The 19,065-nt window shown below is 41.0% G+C and overlaps 1 protein-coding gene across 1 annotated transcript; it reads left to right on the top strand.

The window, feature by feature from the left end:
* Positions 1-3,403: 3,403 nt before the first annotated feature.
* LOC137313490 (carbonic anhydrase 13-like) lies at positions 3,404-18,446 on the top strand. The gene is made up of 7 exons (XM_067979528.1): positions 3,404-3,532; positions 4,130-4,330; positions 6,798-6,916; positions 9,012-9,107; positions 13,651-13,713; positions 15,297-15,452; positions 17,810-18,446. The coding sequence occupies exons 1-7, from the start codon at positions 3,496-3,498 to the stop codon at positions 17,918-17,920; spliced, it is 783 nt and encodes a 260-aa protein (XP_067835629.1). The 5' UTR covers positions 3,404-3,495; the 3' UTR covers positions 17,921-18,446.
* The last annotated feature ends 619 nt before the right edge of the window (positions 18,447-19,065 follow it).

The raw sequence follows: 19,065 nt of genomic DNA, 5'->3' as shown, positions 1-19,065 counted from the left end.
AATTGAAGTATTGTGTCCAATTCTGGGCACCGCACTTTAGGAAGGCCTTAGAGAGGGTGCAGGAAAGATTTTCTAGAATGCTTCCCATTTACTAGAATTGTTCTCCTGGTGGAAGCAGGGTCAATTATGGCTTTCAAAAAGGAATTAGATAGGTACCCGAAGGAGAAAAATTTGCAGGGCTATGGGGAACGAGTGGGGGTGTGGGACTAGCTGGATTGCTCTTGCAGAGAGCCAGCACAAGTTCGATGGGCCGAATGACCTCATTCTGTGCCGCAACCATTCTATGATTCTATGATTCTATGAGTCAATGACGGGGTAGATGCTGAGAGGCTGTTTCCCCTGGCTGCAGAGTCTAGAACTAGGGGGCATAGTCTCAAGATAAGGGGTCGGCCAGTTAGGACCGAGATGAGGAAAAATTTCTTTACTCACAGGGCTGTGAATCTTTGGAATTCCCAAATCCAGAGGGCTGTGGATGCTCAGTCGTTGAGTATATTCAAGACTGAGATCGATAGATTTTTGGACACTAAGGGATATGGGGATAGGGCAGGAAAGTGGAGTTGAGGTAGAAGATCAGCCATGATCTTGTTGAATGGCGGAGCAGGCCAGAGGGACCGTATGACCTACTGCTGCTCCTATTTCTTATGTTCTTATGTTCTTAAAGGAACTTGAACCCTAAATTAGGAAAAGCGAATGTGATTTTTAAAAAATTAAATTCTTAAAAAGTATATTCACATATATATTTTATGAAGTCATTTCATTTTACATTCACAAGATGATTACAGGTGAGGAATGCCATTCAACCAATTTTAATTCATCCATCCAGAACGACCATACAGTCCCCTCCATTTCAGCTAGTTGTCTCTTAAATGATTCCAGGGTTTTCACCTTCATTACTTTATTTGGAAGATCATTCCATATGTTGATCACTCATAGTATGCAGGATATTGTGATATCAGTTATAAATTTACCTTTTACTGTGAAAGACTGACTACCTGACTGGCTTTGTTGATTACTGCTCTGCATTGATTGGATATGTTGTTCATCAAGTCTATTAAGACTCCTAGGTTTCTTACAACTTCTTCCTTAGCTATTTCAAGATCATTTTTTGAGTATGTATCACCCATTTTTTTCTTCCTATCTGCAATAATTTACATTTAGCAGTACTAAATTTCATCTATCATTGTTCTGCCCACATACATATTTTGCCCAAACCATTCTGTAATTTCTAAGTTTCCTCCTTCATTTACACTGGCCTTCCTATTTTAACATCGTCTACAAATTTTTGAATCCAAGTCATTAATATAAATTAGAAACAGTAATCCCAACAATGAGCCTTGGGGCACAACACCAAAGCTTTCCCTGACCTTGACATGACTCCTTCTACCCTTAAGCCAATTTCTTCTCCATTCCCAAGATTTACCCTGAAATTCTGCAGCTTTGAGCTTAACTAAAGGCCTTTCATGTGGAACTTTGACAAATACCTTTTAGGTACACAACTTTGTAGAGCTTACCACAGTCCATTGTTAGGGTTTATTAGTCTAAGACGTTTGTCAGGTTGGATCTTCCCTCTCTAAAGCGATGTTGACTGCTGTTTAGGTTACTATTCACATATATATTTTGTGAAGCCATTGTACATTTCAGTATACTTTCACATATATATGTTCTGAATCCATTGTACATTTTGATTGCATGGTGCTTTTGGGAAGAGTGCATTGATACATCCCTGTTTCTTGGAGTGACTGTGGTTGTGCTGGGAGCAGTGCGGGCCAAGGGGTTGAGGCATGAGGTTTTAGAGGATTAGTTAGGCCTAGGGACAGAGGTGGCAGACCCTGCATACTAGCGGTCCTGTTGGTTGGGTTCGTTCAATGGGTGGGCTGTTGTGCTGCGAGGCAGTTTAAGCTTCGTGAGCCTCAAATCTTCATCACTGTATTTGCATTTCCCGCTAGATGGCAGCAAAGTAGAGGCTTTCGATTGTCAAGCCATCAGTGGACGGCAATTTATTTAAATTATTTTTTGCAATAACAAATAATAAATAAGCTTGATCAGTAAATGATTTACTTGTGAACCTAGGAAAAACCATGTCGCAAAGGCGATTAGTCAAATGGCAAACTGTTATCTACAGCCGCCCGTATTCAGTATAAAAAATTCATCCAGTGCCACCTTTCACTTTTTAAACACTAACAAAATTGACCAGTATTTCTACACGTTTATTGTTAGCATTGTGGATTGTTGGACTATTAATAAAGTGATTGGTGCTGAAGCCCCAGTCGCAGTGCTGTTTAGCATTGGTCTGCTTTGCAGCCCAGTCGAGGTGGACTTGTGGAAATACTACCCAATGCCCAGTGCATCCAAAACTGCACTGTACAGTGTGTAATAGAGCATGACAGCTCTTATACACTTCATTCAGATCATTTGTAGGTACATTCAGATCAAATCAAAGAGAATGGAAGGGAATGAGATTATATCATGAACTATTAGGGATTCATTGCCACCTATTACCTGATGACTAACAAACAAAAACTCCCATTGTTACCGCACCATGTACAGTGAATAGGGAATGAGATTTTACATTGGACATTTACAAAAATAAATAAAAACAGAACATGCTGGAGAAGCTCAGCAAATCAGGCAGCATCTGTGGAGAAAGAAAGAGTTAACGTTTCAGGTCGAAGACCTTTCGTCAGATGCTGCCTGACTTGCTGAGCTTCTCCAGCATTTTCTGTTTTTATTTCAGATTTCCAGCATCCGCGGTATTTTGCTTTTGAGATACAAAAAAAAACCCTCTCCGAAATCAAGACTATCAGCGTAAGGTGAAGTAGAAGGTGCAGTTCGGATTGGACACGTAAACACAGGCAACAACATGAAGATTTATATTAGCCGAATGACTAACATCGCAGGAAAGTGCACTTTTGCATTTGTTGCCTGTATCAACCAATATTGGCAGGTCCCTGTACCCAGGTAGGTTGCTGCACAGATCCAGGTCGGATCATCACAGTGCTGCTGAGCGTTGGGAAAAAATTGCACGGAGATGTCAACTCAATGCAGGTACCGTTTCCCCCCTCGATGTACGTGGCCCCTCGGATATGTTTAGATATGGACCCCCCACACACACACACACCCGGGCTGGAGCAATAAATGCCGGCGGGTGGTTGGGACCCTCAGTTTTTGCAACAATCAGGCTCACTTTCACTCTGCCTGTAAAGGAGCCAGAAAAAAAAGAAACATAATGCAAAAAAAAAATGCACGTTTCTCAGTCTCGCCACACCTCTCTCTCCCCCCCCCCCTCCCTCCCCCCCTAAATGTACCATCTCGTCCGCCTTTTGAATTACTATTGGTGACATAAGGACACCAAACCCCCGCTGGTCCAATGATGTGCAACCGTGCAGCCTATAAAAGCTGGTTCGGGGCCAACCCTCCCGACAAGATATCGGCTTCTCTTATCAGAGTGAGCTATCCAGGGACCGTGCGTGAAGCTTGGATTCAGGAGCTGCGGCGATGGCGGGATCCTGGTGGGGATATGGAAAGGACAACGGTGAGAACTCCTCGCTGTGCCAGAAACGGGCAGAAACTTCCTCGGGGCAAAGCTAAAGCTGCTGCAATTTCCAGGCTGCAAGTAGTGACACTTGGCTTGGCCCCAGCCCAGGCACAGGAGGCAGTTTGAAATTTAAGGAAGAGCGCAGCGTGTTAAAAGGCGATCTGTTGTGGCGTGCTGAGCATTTTAGAATTTCTTTTTAGCTTTCACTTAAGAGTGGATTTCTAAGCTGCTTAAACAAGAGCTGAAGGACGTTTTTTTTTAAAAAAAATAAATCAAAAAGAGAAAGTGCAAGTTATTTCTGCAGGTTGTTATCATAGGTAAAAGGTTATTTGGTTTAAGATTAATCGCTGATAGAATTAAAGAAAATAATTCTTTAAGCCAGCCTTTCCTCGTGCCCGTGCATTTCTAAAATTTGATGCAAATGTGTTAAATTTGCGGTTTGCAGTGCCCAAAAATGCACAACCATGAAAAATTATCAGCTTTCCATTTACAGAAACGAAACCCTCCGCTTCCTTCACTCCAGCTGCTCCTTTAAGAAGTGATGTGCAATGACCTTGGTGCATGTAGATTACTGGCTCTGATTTCACGCTGCAGGTCCCTCCCGTTGGCACGAACAATTCGCCGTGGCAAAGGAAGGTTCCCGCCAGTCACCCATCGAGATCAAGAATGCGGAAACCAAGTACGACTCCAGCCTGAAGCCGCTGACCCCCTGTTACGATGCATCCAGCGCAAAAAGCATCGCTAACACCGGCTACTCGGTCCAGGTGGATTACGACGATTGCACAGAGCGATCAGGTTAGTAAAGACGATGTGGTAATTCGATGAAGTTATTGCCCCCGAGCCTGTTCTTTTCACTGTCGTCAGTAACAAGATACGACAGATCCTGAGCTGCTGCTGTGGATTTGGTAGGAAGTGAAATGCAGCTCTTCCAGGTATGAGTCTTCGGGCTCTGGGAACTCTAACCCGCTGTTATATATTTCAAATAGAAAAACACTCGTGGATAGTAGTTTCCAAATACTCCCCTTAAAAAGTCGAGCAGATGGGAAATTCCACCTTTCGATCAAAGTGCAATCTTTATTTTGTTCCTGAGGTTAGGTGCTGGAGATGCATGGCTGGGGGTAGAGAGGAGGAGGTTAACGGCGTGGATGGTGAGCATGCCCTGCTTATTAAAACTGATTTGGGCAGAATTTGTTTTGCAGCCCGGTCGAAATGCAAAGACGGTCTAAAGGTTTCGGGGTTGCAAAAATTGCATCGGGGAACTTAAGTGGGGAAAATCACTCGGATTGTCAGAGCTGCTAAAATGAAGGGAAGAGATCACTTTGAAGGACTGGATCGTGTGACACGCTGTAAAATCTGATTTGACCCATGTGCATTGAAGTCATTGCAACCAATAGCAAGGGACCCAGAATGAGAGCACAGCCTGGCTGCTGGACTGACAGCGTTGGAGCAAGCGCCAAATTGTAACATTACAGCAAGAATGGGTGGCAGAGAGTCACGGTACTCAGTATTGACCTAGATTAACCTATATTGTAGGGAGTCTATTTTTATCCTCTTGTATAGCTCCCACCCCATTTGGATGTTCTAAACAATTTTATTACTTTTGAAGGTAAATTCATAGCAGTTTATTTACGTTGGGAGCACTGAGAAATTTTGCAAAATCTTCACTTGAGATTAAATAACTTGATTGATTAAAGTTCTTTTTTAGGAAAAAATATTTATTATTTGGGGAACAAACAACCCTTTTTAACAGAGTGGTTAAGATCTGGTTTGCACTGCCTGAGGGGGTGATGGAGGCAGATTCAATCATGGTCTTCAAAAGGGAACTGGATAAGTACCTAAAAGGAAAAAAAATACAGGGCTATGGGGATAGGGCGGGGGAATGGGACTAGCTGGATTGCTCTTGCATAGAGCCGGCATGGACTTGATGGGCCAAATGGCTTCCTTCTGTGCTGTAACCTTTCTATGATTCTGTTTTCAGGTTTTGTGCTTTCATATGGTCCAGTATGGTTTACACTATAGGGGTATTAGGAAAACTGGAAAAAATATCTGAAGCAACAGAAGGTACAGGGCAATAGGGAGAGTGTGGGGTAGTGAGATTAGTTTTGGAATCCTACACTTTAACACCAAAGTTATAGTGCATGTTTGGAATCACTCCAAAGTGGTTATAGCTTTGCATTGATACAAAATATATAATGTCTGCCAGAACAGCATCAGTTTAGTCTTCCGTTCTACTTTATATTTGTGTACAAGGGGATCATTCTTCACTTTAATCCCTACATTTCTTGCCTTATACATGAGTATATACAGTAAGTACATCTATGAAGTTACAAATACAAACTCCTATCTGTGCTTTCTTCTGAATGCAATTTGGATCGCCTTGTACGCAACCATTGCAATGCATGATCCTGCAACTTGCTCTGGAGGAGAACACTCTCCTGATTTTCTCTGATTTAGCCTCTCTAGGACCATTCCCCTGCTGCACTCCATCTGGTTTCTGGCCTCCTGCTCCTTGACTCTGCACGGTGACTGTTCCCAGCTCACCGCTGCTGTGCTCTACCACAGTCGAGGAGTGGGATAGAGGACATTAGAGAACCTGGAGCAAGAGAAAAGGGTGCCAGAAACTAAAATTAAACAAAGGGAAGTGGGAAACTGGGAGCCAGAGAAAGGGGAGCAGGAGCTAGAAAAGGGAGACCACTAGTTTCCTATGATTCCAGTTGAAATTTCCTTTCGTTGCTGATAGAAAGTATGGCTGCTTCTGTGATCTGCTGCTGTTTGACCCTTTTCAGTGTTTGTTTTCCAATTCTTCATTTTAGTTTGTCTTTTGCTGCTTGGGGTGTCATGGTGGATAATTGTCTATTGATTTCCACTTCCTTACAACTTGTTGGACCAGGTGGCCTTTTCCTGCCTGTTATTTTTGTTTGTTCGTATGTAATGGGACTAGGCTAGAAGTGGTATTGATTTTATTTTATCAGCTGATGAGAAAGGGATAGCACAGCTTCTAAGTATTTCAGTTCATAATCAAAATGCTTGCAGGGATCAACAAGATATGACATAATTTATATACTATTGGTCCTATAATGATTTATTAAGGTCTCAAAATATCAACTGCTTATTGGTCTTCATGTTATAACTGTACATTTGTGGAAATTAATCCATAGTTTAATATGATTGTTAGCAAATTAATTATAAGAGGTAAATTGTACTGAATGTCTGATATATCTTGTTTTGCAATGTCAACATTGTCACTTCTTTTGTATGACAGTGCTGACTGGTGGCCCCCTTTGTGGAAAATATAGGCTACGTCAATTCCACTTTCATTGGGGTGCCTGTGATGGTCATGGCAGTGAACATGTTGTTGATGGAACAAATTTTGCTGGCGAGGTAAGAGTGTGCATTAATGTTTGTATGCTTGGATGTCTAAGAAAAATATATTTTAGGGTGCAGCACATTTAGTGTAAAAAAAATCAGGTAATTTTGTTTCACACTAGTCAGGTTTTGATACTTGTAAATGCAAATGTTGTGGCAAATGGCTGGCTTGTAACACAGAAAAAAATCAACCTTTTAACAAAGTGGATGTGCTCAGCTGAGATCAGTTACAAGTATCCTCCAGAAGTATTTTTACCATGATCAAATATGTTTATTCATGGATGCTGCAAGTCACATTCTGAACCAGTATTGGCTGAGTTTTACTGTTAGTTAGACATGCTAATAAGAAAATTCCATTCTCATCACATCAGAACACTAAATCCAGGAAGGAAACTTAACCCAATCTTTGGAATGATAGTGGAATGCATCTGAGGTATTTAAAGTGACTAGCTAATGAGTTTTTAGGTTAATTAGTTGGGCTTGGCTGTGCTCTAGTCACATGTGTATACAAAAATATCCAGTGGGAACTATCTGTTAGTAAGCTAGAGTGAAGAATTTAAACCTTTTGAGTAATTGCAGTTTGTAAGCCCTTTCTGCTTATCACAGTTTTAATTTTTTCTGTTAGTTCAATACATCTGGTCTTGAGCTTTGGGCTGTGGAGCAGCCTTTTATTAAAAAAAATAACATTCACAGTGAATGAACAAACATAATGTGTGTGTGACATGCTTTATATTGAAAGTATTTCTCTCCTGCCCACCTTAGTATCAACCCTTTTGGTTTAATACTGTGAGACTTGACAGGGTCGTGTTGGTTAAAATAAGTAGACTTCTAAAGGATGAGGCTCCCCACCAGTAGTATGAATTTTGAAAAACCAGCCCTCTACTGTGATCCTAGTCTGAGCATGTCTGACAGTCTTAGTGCATCTACACTGTGAATTGAGAGTAAATAACTCGAGTGCTGCAGATATATTAGGAGATCTGATGTTCAGGTCTGAATCTCATGGCTGCTGTGAGTTTTACGTTCATATTCCCAGTGCACCCTCAATGTGGACACATTTCCTTTGTGATATATCCAGTATCCAGATACCCAAGTCTCAATTTGGAAAAGAAATAGATTGGTTAGTGCTTCTGCCATATTCTGACTGACAAGTTTCTTATTTGGCAAACCTAAAATGTACTACAAGCAAAATACTGCGGATGCTGGAAATCTGAAATAAAAACAAAATGCTGGAAACACTCAGCAGGTCAGGCAGCATCTGTGGAGAAAAACAGTTAAATGTTTCAGGTCAATCACCTTTCATCAGAACTAGAAGATGTTAAAGATGAAGAGCTTTTAAGCAATTTACAGATCCAGGGAAAAAGGGCAGGGGGTGGGGGCAGGTGGGATGATGATGGTGCAAGGCAAAGTGAGGTGATAATGAGACAAGTATGGCTAATCTGGCAAAGACAAGAAATGTGGCAGAAGAAAGGTAGGTAGACCCCCAGGTAGATTTTCCATGCTTCCTTCCCTCTCTTACCTTGCTGTAGCTCCTCTAGACCCACCTTTTGTTTCTATACTTGTCTCATTATCACCTCATTTTACCTTGCACCATCATTACTTTTGTCATTTAATCACTCCCACCCTCCACTTTATCTCCGACCTTCCCTTTTGTTCTTTTCCTGCCCCCCCCAGCTCTGTTTTTGCTTAAACATTGTTTAATCTCTGATGAAAAGTCATCGACCTGAAACATTAAGAGTAAAATGTGCTAAATTTGATAAGCCACCAAAATGGAAGTAAAGTTTTCATCAACTATTTAATTTATTAGGCATTTAGTCAGTTGACTAAAGCTAGAAAGAACAGAGTTTTTCCAGTGGAGCACATACCTTTTGTGGTTGCTCTGCTGAAGAATGTTTGTTTATTTTCAACATCAGCCAGCCACATCTGTGAGGATATTTTAGTGACTCTGCCTGCTAACAGCCCAGCCCTGGCAGAAATATCAGCAGCCTTACTTGAGATTGATCAAGCATATTGTAGCTGTGACATGACCCAGAATTCCACTTCTTATTGTTTGGATTTAATGTGTTTAAGATAAAAACATACTTTAACTGAGCCTATTGTGTTCTGTTTCTAGCTTCACCTGGTGCACTGGAATGCAGAAAAGTATTGTGAATTTGGTGAGGCTGCCAAAGCACCTGATGGTTTGGCTGTAATTGGTGTCTTCCTAAAGGTATGAATGTTTATTTACAAAGCTGGCTTTATAATATGTACAATAGTGGTCCTCACCTTTATTTTTCATTGCAAATGGATTTCTTTACAAATCAATTAATACACACCGTGGGGGGTAAAATTGGACTTGGACTTGGACACGAAACAGGCAGTATTGGGATCGGTCGCCTGATGTATGCTCCGCCCGATATTAAGTTCCATTGACTTCAATGGAACTGAATATCGGGGGTGTCTTAATGGTCGGCAAATGCAATTCTGCCTGTTTTGCGCCTTCGCCCATGTTCAGTTTCACCCCCATTATCTCTATCACCCTAGCTATGCTACGAACAACTGCCAATATAGAAATAGCCAATTCACCAATAGATAACCAATCCCTGTTACTATACTTAGTTACCAATTCATACATGTGTACTGGCACATACAAACAGGAATTAACTGGGGGTACAGAACTTGGCCAACTGGGCAAAGACATCGGGCAGACTATGCATTCTGCTCTCAAACAGAATCTTGAAACATTTGCCTGAGGAAGGAGAAAATCTCCGAAAGCTTGTGAATTTAAAATAAAATTGCTGGACTATAACTTGGTGTTGTAAAATTGTTTACAATTCTCAAACAGAATAGACATTGCTTCCACAAAATGAATATTGTCAGATACATTTGCTGATTGGCTTCTTGAGTAGTACACATTTGATAACCATACAAATAACTGGAAAAATTCTACCTTTTATATTCTGCTTGCAGCCTTCCAACCATAATGGATGTGTTTGTTATAAAATTACATGGTTCTTATTCCAGTATTTTAATAAAATGTACTTGTGATTTTTGTGTTTTCATGAAGTGAGTGCATAGTAGTAGTATGCCCAGAATTAATTTATATGCTCAACAACTATTGCTTTATATAGGGCTTTTGATGTAGCAGAACAAGGAACAACATGTAGCAAGGTGCTTGACGAGACTGAACAATTGACAAAGAAAGAACTTGTATTTATATCGAACCTCATCTCTTCACATAGACTGAATTACATTGTGCAATTATTCATATGTGGGTAAACACAACAGCAATTTTGCACACAGCAAGGTCCCACCAACAGCAATGAGTTGATTTATTAGTTAATCTATTTGGCGGTGTCAGTTGAGAGAAAATTTGGCCAGGATACCAGGAGAAAGCCCTGCTGGTCTTTAAATATTGTTATGGGAATTTATAGTCCATCTGAACCAATGGAACAGACAGAGAAGGCCTTGGTGTAATAACTTATCTGAAGGACGGCACTGGCCTGGAGTGTTAGCCTACATTATGTGCACAAGTCCTCGAGTAGGACTTCAGCCCATAACGTTTTTGCCTAGTGGTAAAGTTGCTACCAACTGAGTGAAGCTGATACCTGCACAAAGGTACAAATCAGTCCATGTTTGAGTTTTGGCAGTCTGTGTTTGATATTTTATCGCTTAGAATTTATCAGAAATTTAGCTTGAATTTCACAATGAGCTTTGGGATTTTAACAACCAGCAGAGCTGCAAAATTTTAGTTTACTCGCTGTTTAAAAACCATTCATCTGCCCTCTGTGACTACTGTAACTAACATTCTCCTCCATGCTTCCTTCAAGAGTTCAACCAGATTTACCCTAGATAGTGAACAGAATTAAGCAACATTCACCTACAAAACTCAATAATCTATGAAAATGAGAAGAATGCCATAATAAATCTGCACCATCATCCCTTTTGTCATTTAATCACTTTTGCCCTCTGCCCTCTTAGTTGAGTGGACTAGGCCTGTATTCTCGAGTTTAGAAGAATGAGAGGTGATCTCATTGAAACATACAAAATTCTTACAGGGCTCGACAGGATAGATGTGAGGAGGATGTTTCGCCTGGCTGGGGAATCAAGAACCAGGGGTCACAGTCTCAGAATAAGGAGTAGGCCATTTAGGACTGAGATGAGGAGAAATTTCTTCACTGAGGGTGGTGAATCTTTGGAATTCTTTACCCCAGAGGGCTGTGGAGACTCAGTCATTGAGTACATTCAAAACAGAGATCGATAGATTTCTAGATATTAAAGGCATCAAGGGATATGGGGGTAGTGCAGGAAAATGGCGTTGAGGTAGAAGATCAGCCATGATCTTGTTGAATGGTGGAGCAGGCTCCAGGGGCCGGATGGCCTACCCTTGCTCCTATTTCTTATGTTCTTAAATATTTTTTCGGTGAAATCTGCACCCAGACAATTTCCCCATAAATGCGAGCGAGAGAGAGAGAGAGAGAGAGAGAGAACCACTTCTCCCATCGTTTCAGACCATAAGTGCTGTTAATGGCTGTTGCCATTTCCTGCTACTCCAGATTCACCTTTTTGTTTCTTAACTTGTCCCATTACCATCTTCCTTGCCTTGCACCATCATCACTTTTGCCCTCTACCCTATCACAGACCTTCCCTTTTGTTCTTTCCTCCCCTCTCCTCCTTCCCCTACTTTTCCTGGCTCTGTACTTGCTTAATAACTTAACTATTAACATCTTCCAGTTCTGACGAAAGGTCTTCAACCTGAAATGTTAACTCTGTTTCTTTCTCCACAGATGCTGCCTCACTTGTTGAGCTCCTTCAGCATTTTCTGTTTTTATCCCCATAAATAATTTTACAAATTAACCAATGGATTATATTTCAAAAATCACTGCATAGAAATATTTAAATACTTGACTGATTTATTAGGCAACAACAACTTCATGTACCATCACAGTTACATATATTCATTCAGTTCAGCAATTAGATGGGCACATTTCTAAGGGCTATATGACGTATTCACATTAGTGGTCTGAATGCTTCTAACTCATTTTGTAAATTGCCATGAGTATTCGATGCAGTATGTTAATGTGGGCATCAAAGTTAAATCACTAACATTAGAAGGCACTTTGTCACTCAGGTCACAGTCAGTGTAACAGAAATGGAGATCCTGGCACAAAGGAAGATGATTGTGGTTGTTGGAGGCCAATCATCTCAGCCCCAAGACACTGATGCAGGAATTCCTCAGAATAGCATCCTAAGTCAAACTATCTGCAGCTGCCTCATTAATGAACTTCCCTCCATCATAAAGTCAAAGTGAGACTGTTTACTGATGACTGCAGTGTTCATTATCTGAGGAATTGCAAATAGAGCTGAAGTAGTCCCTGCCTGCTAGCAGCAAGACCTGGGCAACATCCAGGCTTGGGTTGAATGTGGCAAGTAACATTTGTGGCACAGAAGTGCCATGCAATGACCATCTACAACGAGAGCCTAACCACCTCCCCATGACATTTAATGGCCTTTCTTCCGCCGAGTCCCCCACCATCAACATCCTAGAGGTGACCGTTGATCAGAAACAAATGAACCACCACATAAATGCCATGGCTACTGGAGGAGGTCAGAGGCTGGGTATTCTGCAGCAAGCTGCTCACCTCCTGATTCCCCAAAGCCTCTCCATCACGTACAAGTCTGGAGTTTGATGGAATATTCTCCTCTTGCCTGGATGGGTGCAGTGGCAGCAGTACTGAAGAAACTTGAGTCCATCCAGGACAAAGCAGCCCACTTAATTGGCATTTCATCCGCTAGCCTAATCATCTACCCCCTCCATCACAGGTGTACTGAAGCTAGTGTGTACTATCTACAGGATACACTGCAGCATAGCACCAAAGCTTCTTCCGCAGCATCTCCCAAATCCGTGACCTCTGCCATCTAGAAGGACAAGGGCAGCAGGTGCATAGGAACGCCACCATCTCCATGTTCCCCTCCACACAAACCATCCTGAATTGGACATATATTGTCATTCCTTCATCGTTGCTAGGTCAAAATCCTGGCGCTCCCTGCCTACCAGCTTTGTGGGAGCACCTTCACAGACTGCAGTGGTTCAAGAAGGCCCGCAACCACTTTCTCAAGGGCATCTAGGGATGGGCACTATGAATGCTGGCCTTGCCAGCAACGCTCTCATCCCGAGAATTAATGCAAGAAAAATAGTTAGACAAGGCTCCAAAGCAGTCGGTCTGATTTCGATTTTAAAAAAAATTAAATGCTTCAGATTTGCAGATGATAATGGAATCCATGGAAAATGCAAGTGTGCAAAATTGTGTAGATTTCCAGTGACCTGCTCATAATTGCACAACTCAATGTTGCTTGCGAGTAAATTGGGTCAACCTCACCAAGTATCCTCTGTTACCCAGCATAATAGTCCCTTTCATCTTTGTGTCTTTACTTAATGATTTTTTTTCATCCAATTTGTGAGCATTCCTCAGTGCATTGTCATGTGAGCAACCTTTAGTTGAACTCCATAATAATACCAGGCATTACTGCAGCGATTGTTCATGGTTGCTACATGCAGAATTCTCAGTAATCCTCAGATGTGAAAAAGGAAATGGAACATTGCTGTCATCCGGGGTAAAATACAATTGCTATTAGGTGACTAGTAAAACATAAGCCAAGTGTTAGTGGCCTTTAGTTACCGTGGCGGTGCAACTACCTTGTAAACTTAAATGCAAATCTGAATAACCGCAGGAGTCATGATATGAACTTTATTGAACTTTTGTGACTTTCAGATATGTGATGCAAATCCAGCCCTGCAGAAGCTTGTTTGTGCTATGGACTGCATTAAAACAAAGGTACAATGAATCCTGTTCTATGCAACCATGGTGTATATAGATGGAAATACAAATTGGCACTTATCTAAATTGCAACTTTTTATGTTAGTTGTTTCCATAAATGAAAATGGCGGAGAGAAGACTTTGCCTTCCATGTTTTGCATGAAACCTCTGTTCTGTTGCTAAGGCCAACATAAATAGCACAGATGCTGCTTAAGAATTGAAATCATGTTTTGTGATATCAATAACAAATGTATTAATTTGTGCCAAATTCTCCATGCCATTTTAAGAATTTAACTTGTTTGAACAGGTTAGCCCCTTGTTAAAATAGTGAACAAATGAACCTCCAATATATTTATTACTAATATCACAATGTGATTTCAACACTTGTGGAATTGTAATGTATGCAATGTGTCTAGCATAAAGCAGTGGTTACTCCTAAGGCATTTAGGCCTCCACTGGAATATTCTTTTCAAACCATAAGGACAAGTGTTAATCATTTTCTGATAAATCATATTGTCCTGCTCCATAGCCTGAATATTTTTGTTATATTTTACAAAACCTTTTATTTTGTGTTCAGCTTAATTTAAAAAAATTTTAAACGGAAATTTGGAGCTGGTTCATAGACAATCAGCGTGTGTTCTACTTTGCAGCCTCTAACTGCATCCATGTTTAGTAAGGCTGAAAAACAAAATAAAATTATCTTAAACCCTGGACATTTTAAAACTAGTTGATCTTCTGTGGTAATGCACATAGTGAATGAAGACACGGCAGCTTGTTTTACACCCCACCCGATTTTTCTTTCTCATAATAAATGGGGTGTAAAGTGGGCTGTTGATTCGCTATCGCCTGTTTTGGAAGACCAATTTCACCCTCCAAGTGTAGCCTTAAAGTGAAAGGGGCTTAGAGGGCAGGGGATAATTGGACTGGGCACGCTGATGTAATTCAGTCCCCATTTTAAAGTCATACATTCTGTCCTTATTACATTTCCATTTTAAACTCCTAAGTCCAATATATGTGGATATGTCATAATTACACCCTCCTGCCAGTGGTAACACTGCAGCACCTAAACAGGGGAAGGCTGTTGTTAGTGTCTCAAGCAGTTCCCATCATAAATGTAAACATTGAAATTTATAATGGGAAACAGGAAGAGCACCAGACATAAGAATTTTTAATACACTATAAATAGATTGTCTTTACACAACGCAAACAATGGGACTGAAATTGGCCTTTGGTGACAGCACAAAACAGTTGAAAGCGAGTCCGCAGTCCCTTTTACGCCTTACCTGATTTGCGGGCAGGGTATAAAATGGGCGGCCGATTCGCTATTGCATGTTTTGCATTACTGCTGAAGACCAGTTTCACTCCCGATATGTTGGGGACTACAGTCTATGGAAAACCAATCACTCACCATGGTATGTACAGCATTTGCAGATATGCAGCTGGCCTCGTGCAGGGACTTGTTATCCATAGTCACCGATACCTGATACGCACAGCGCACTATTACATTTTCACTTCTCATCCAAACTGATTTCTGTGTTATTTATCATGGCTGACACTTTTATTCATTACTGGAGGTCTAATCACAGTTCTTTCTGTTTTAGAATTCTAGATCTGACTTCACAGACTTTGACCCCTCTACCCTGCTGCCTCCTTGTCAGAATTATTGGACTTACCTGGGATCCCTGACCACTCCTCCTCTGTTTGAGAGTGTCACCTGGATTGTGCTTAAGGACCCTATTACTATCAGCTCAGAACAGGTAAATAAATAAATATGGATTGTCTAAAATATCAACATAGTCATAAATGTGATTTATCTTTAAATATATTTATATTTGTTATTGATACACCAAATAGTCAACAAGAGTTCAATAAATACTTCTGTAAAATGGCCAGAATATCTGAATAGAATGGTTCTGAATATTTAGATATTCGTTTACATTAATTGAAATAAAAATCTAAAATACTTGCAGCTTTATTAAATGAAATATTCTAAAATATTCAGAATTTACAGAATTTTTATACTAAAATCTGCATCAGATTTTAATGTGGAAAAATTGTAAAGTAAAATGTGTTAAAAATGCATGAAAATAGGTGAGTTGAGTGACTGCCCTTGTTCGCTGATGATTGCAAATTGTTCAGTTCCATTCGTAACCCATCAGATAATGAAGCAGTCCGAGCCCGCATGCAGCAAGACCTGGACATCATCCAGGCTTGGGCTGATAAGTGGCAAGGAACATTCATGCCAGACAAATGCCAGGCAATGACCATCTCCAACAAGAGAGAGTCTAACCACCTCCCCTTGACATTCAACGGCATTACCATCACCGAATCTCCCACCATCAACATCCTGGGGGTCACCATTGACCAGAAACTTAACTGGACCAGCCACATAAATACTGTGGCTACAAGAGCAGGTCAGAGGCTGGGTATTCTGTGGCGAGTGACTCACCTCCTGACTCCCCAAAGGCTTTCCACCATCTACAAGGCACAAGTCAGGAGTGTGATGGAATACTCTCCACTTGCCTGGATGAGTGCAGATTCATCAACACTCAAGAAGCTCGACACCATCCAGGACAAAGCAGCCAGCTTGATTGGCATCCCATTCACCACCCTAAACATTCACTTCCTTCACCACCGGCGCACCATAGCTGCAGTACGTACCGTCTACAGGATGCACTGCAGCAACTCGTCAAGGCTTCTTCGACAACACCTCCCAAACCCGCGACCTCTACCACCTAGAAGGACAAGGGCAGCAGGCAGATGGGAACACCACCACCTGCACGTTCCCCTCCAAGTCACACACCATTCTGACTTGTAAACATATCGTTGTTCCTTCTTCGTCGCTGGGTGAAAATCCTGGAACTTCCTACCTAACAGCACTGTGGGAGATCTTTCACCACACTGCAGCGGTTCAAAGCGGCGGCTCACCACCACCTTCTCAAGGGCAATTAGGGATGGACAATAAATGCTGGCTGTGCCAGCGATGCCCACATCCCGCAAATGAATAAAAAAAGAGAATTGCTTTAGTAAAGTTCATTGGAACTTTTGTGCATCATAGCAGAAGGGCCTCTGATTATCCACCATTAATGCATTAGGTGTAACTGAACAAAATTATTTCCAAGTTGCTTTGGCAGCTGAGAAGCCAATAGGAATAATGTAAAAGAAAATGCTGGTGAGTGCATCATATGGTCACTTGCATATCTTTAATGATTGTCACATTGCCCATACTTTTAAATGATCTCAAATTCCTTTTTAATAGTATACGGCATGAACATATGGACCCAACTGACTCTGGATCACCACAGTCTTGAACAGTGTTTGTTCTGTATTGTTAGTCCTGTAATTCCTATTATCTTCAAATAGAAGTGACAGTTTATGGTTTATAAGTGTTTTAATTTAGATCCAGTTGCAGTAAGTATGTTAAGATACAGCAGATCCCTGATATTCCACTGGAATAGCAAACCTGATGATGGAAATTGGTGGATAAACAAGTCCCTTTATATTTAGTCTGACATGGTGAGCTTTTAGGTTCTGATTGGTCTAGTTAGATAACTTAAGTTCCCAGCTCATGAAATATGCCCTGTGGGTGGAAACATTTTATTTTCTAGTGGGTTTTCAGATTCTGTATTTCACCTTCACCCAGACAACAAAGTTCAAAAGTGTGATCATTTTTTAAATTCTTTCATGGGAAGTGGGTGTCGCTGGCGAGGCCGGCATTTATTGCCCATCCCTAACTGCCCTTGAGAAGGTGGTGGTGTACCGCTGCAGCCTGTGTGGTGAAGGTTCTCCCACAGTGCTATCATCCAATGATGCACTGATACCTACATATACTGGGAATAACATCAGTGATTGTTAACTATTTGCATACTGAGTTCTTCTATGTCTATGCAGAACCTTGAAAAATAAAGCAATAACTAAAATTATTCTTCAGTGTGTTTAGTTACAGTTCAAAATAAATTCCATTCATGCAGCAACCCTGACATTGCCAAATGACTGTGGTAAAATTTGCCTTGTGTTTCGCCATGTATCGATTTTAGTAAATAATTGGTGGGGACGGGGCAGGTAAGATTTAAAAAAAAAAATTTACTATTCTTATTGCACTTGGATTTTCCAGATGGCAAAATTCCGCACCTTGCAGTTCTCGGGGCCAAATGATCCCATGCAGGACAACTACCGACCTCCTCAGCCTCTGAAGTGCAGGGAGATCCGAAGAAACTTCCAGTAAGGATTTGAATACAGTCAGCAGCTTGCCTCCTTGAACTGTCCCTGTCTAACCTGAGCAGCAGTAAATAATTCCCCGCCCTCCCCACACAGAATTGGAGTGGACGAGCAGTCGTAAGAAGCAGGAAGCCAACGTATTAAAGCACAAATTAACTGGGTCATCCAGAGCCACTGGATTGTTATTGTGTTCCTGGATCTCCATGAGCCTTACCGATTAACGAAATCTAAAGCAATCGTTTCACCTATTGAAAATAAAAGACTTGAAGGCAGTTGTAATTTAGTGAAGGACTAATCCGTAGCACTGAATATATTGTTCAAGTTTAATAAAATTGTATGTTTTTTTAGTATTGTTAACTAAAGCAGTTCCTAGTTTAAAAAAAAGTTAATTATATTGAACATCAATTTTAAAGAGGATTAATTCAAATTGAGCAATAATTCTGCATTTTACTCATTCATGGAATTATATTTCAACCAATGCAATAAGAGTTGTAAGCCATAAGATTTAGTAAATAAACGTTTCACTGACTTGCTATGCTGCCTCTTTTTGAAACAGATGTATCACCATGGGGCGAGTTTAGATCGCCAGTGCTGTCGTCAAAATGTTTCTGACTGCCATTTTTCACTCTTTCACTGCTGTAATTTTGTACTTCCTCTGCCAGGCATTTACATTTCAGCTCACCCAACATGACACAAAAAAAATCCTAATGCTACATTGATAAAGTTTCTCACTGCATTAATGTTCTTTTTCTAAAATAAGCACTGCAAAACTTAAGGACATAAGAAATAGGAGCAGGAGTAGGCCAATCGGCCCCTCGAGCCTGCTCCGCCATTCAATAAGATCATGACTGATCTGATCCTAACCTCAAATCTAAATTCATGTCCAATTTCCTGCCCACTCCCCGTAACCCCTGATTCCCTTTACTTCTAGGAAACTGTCTATTTCTGTTTTAAATTTATTTAATGATGTAGCTTCCTGGGGCAGCAAATTCCACAGACCGACTACCCTCTGAGTGAAGAAGTTTCTCCTCATCTCAGTTTTGAAAGAGCAGCCCCTTATTCTAAGATTATGCCCCCTAGTTCTAGTTTCACCCATCCTTGGGAACATCCTTACCGCATCCACCCGATCAAGCCCCTTCACAATCTTATATG

Source organism: Heptranchias perlo, chromosome 3 (genome assembly GCF_035084215.1).
Source record: "Heptranchias perlo isolate sHepPer1 chromosome 3, sHepPer1.hap1, whole genome shotgun sequence".
Lineage (NCBI taxonomy): Eukaryota > Metazoa > Chordata > Chondrichthyes > Hexanchiformes > Hexanchidae > Heptranchias > Heptranchias perlo.
This window is presented reverse-complemented; position numbering and strand designations above follow the sequence as displayed.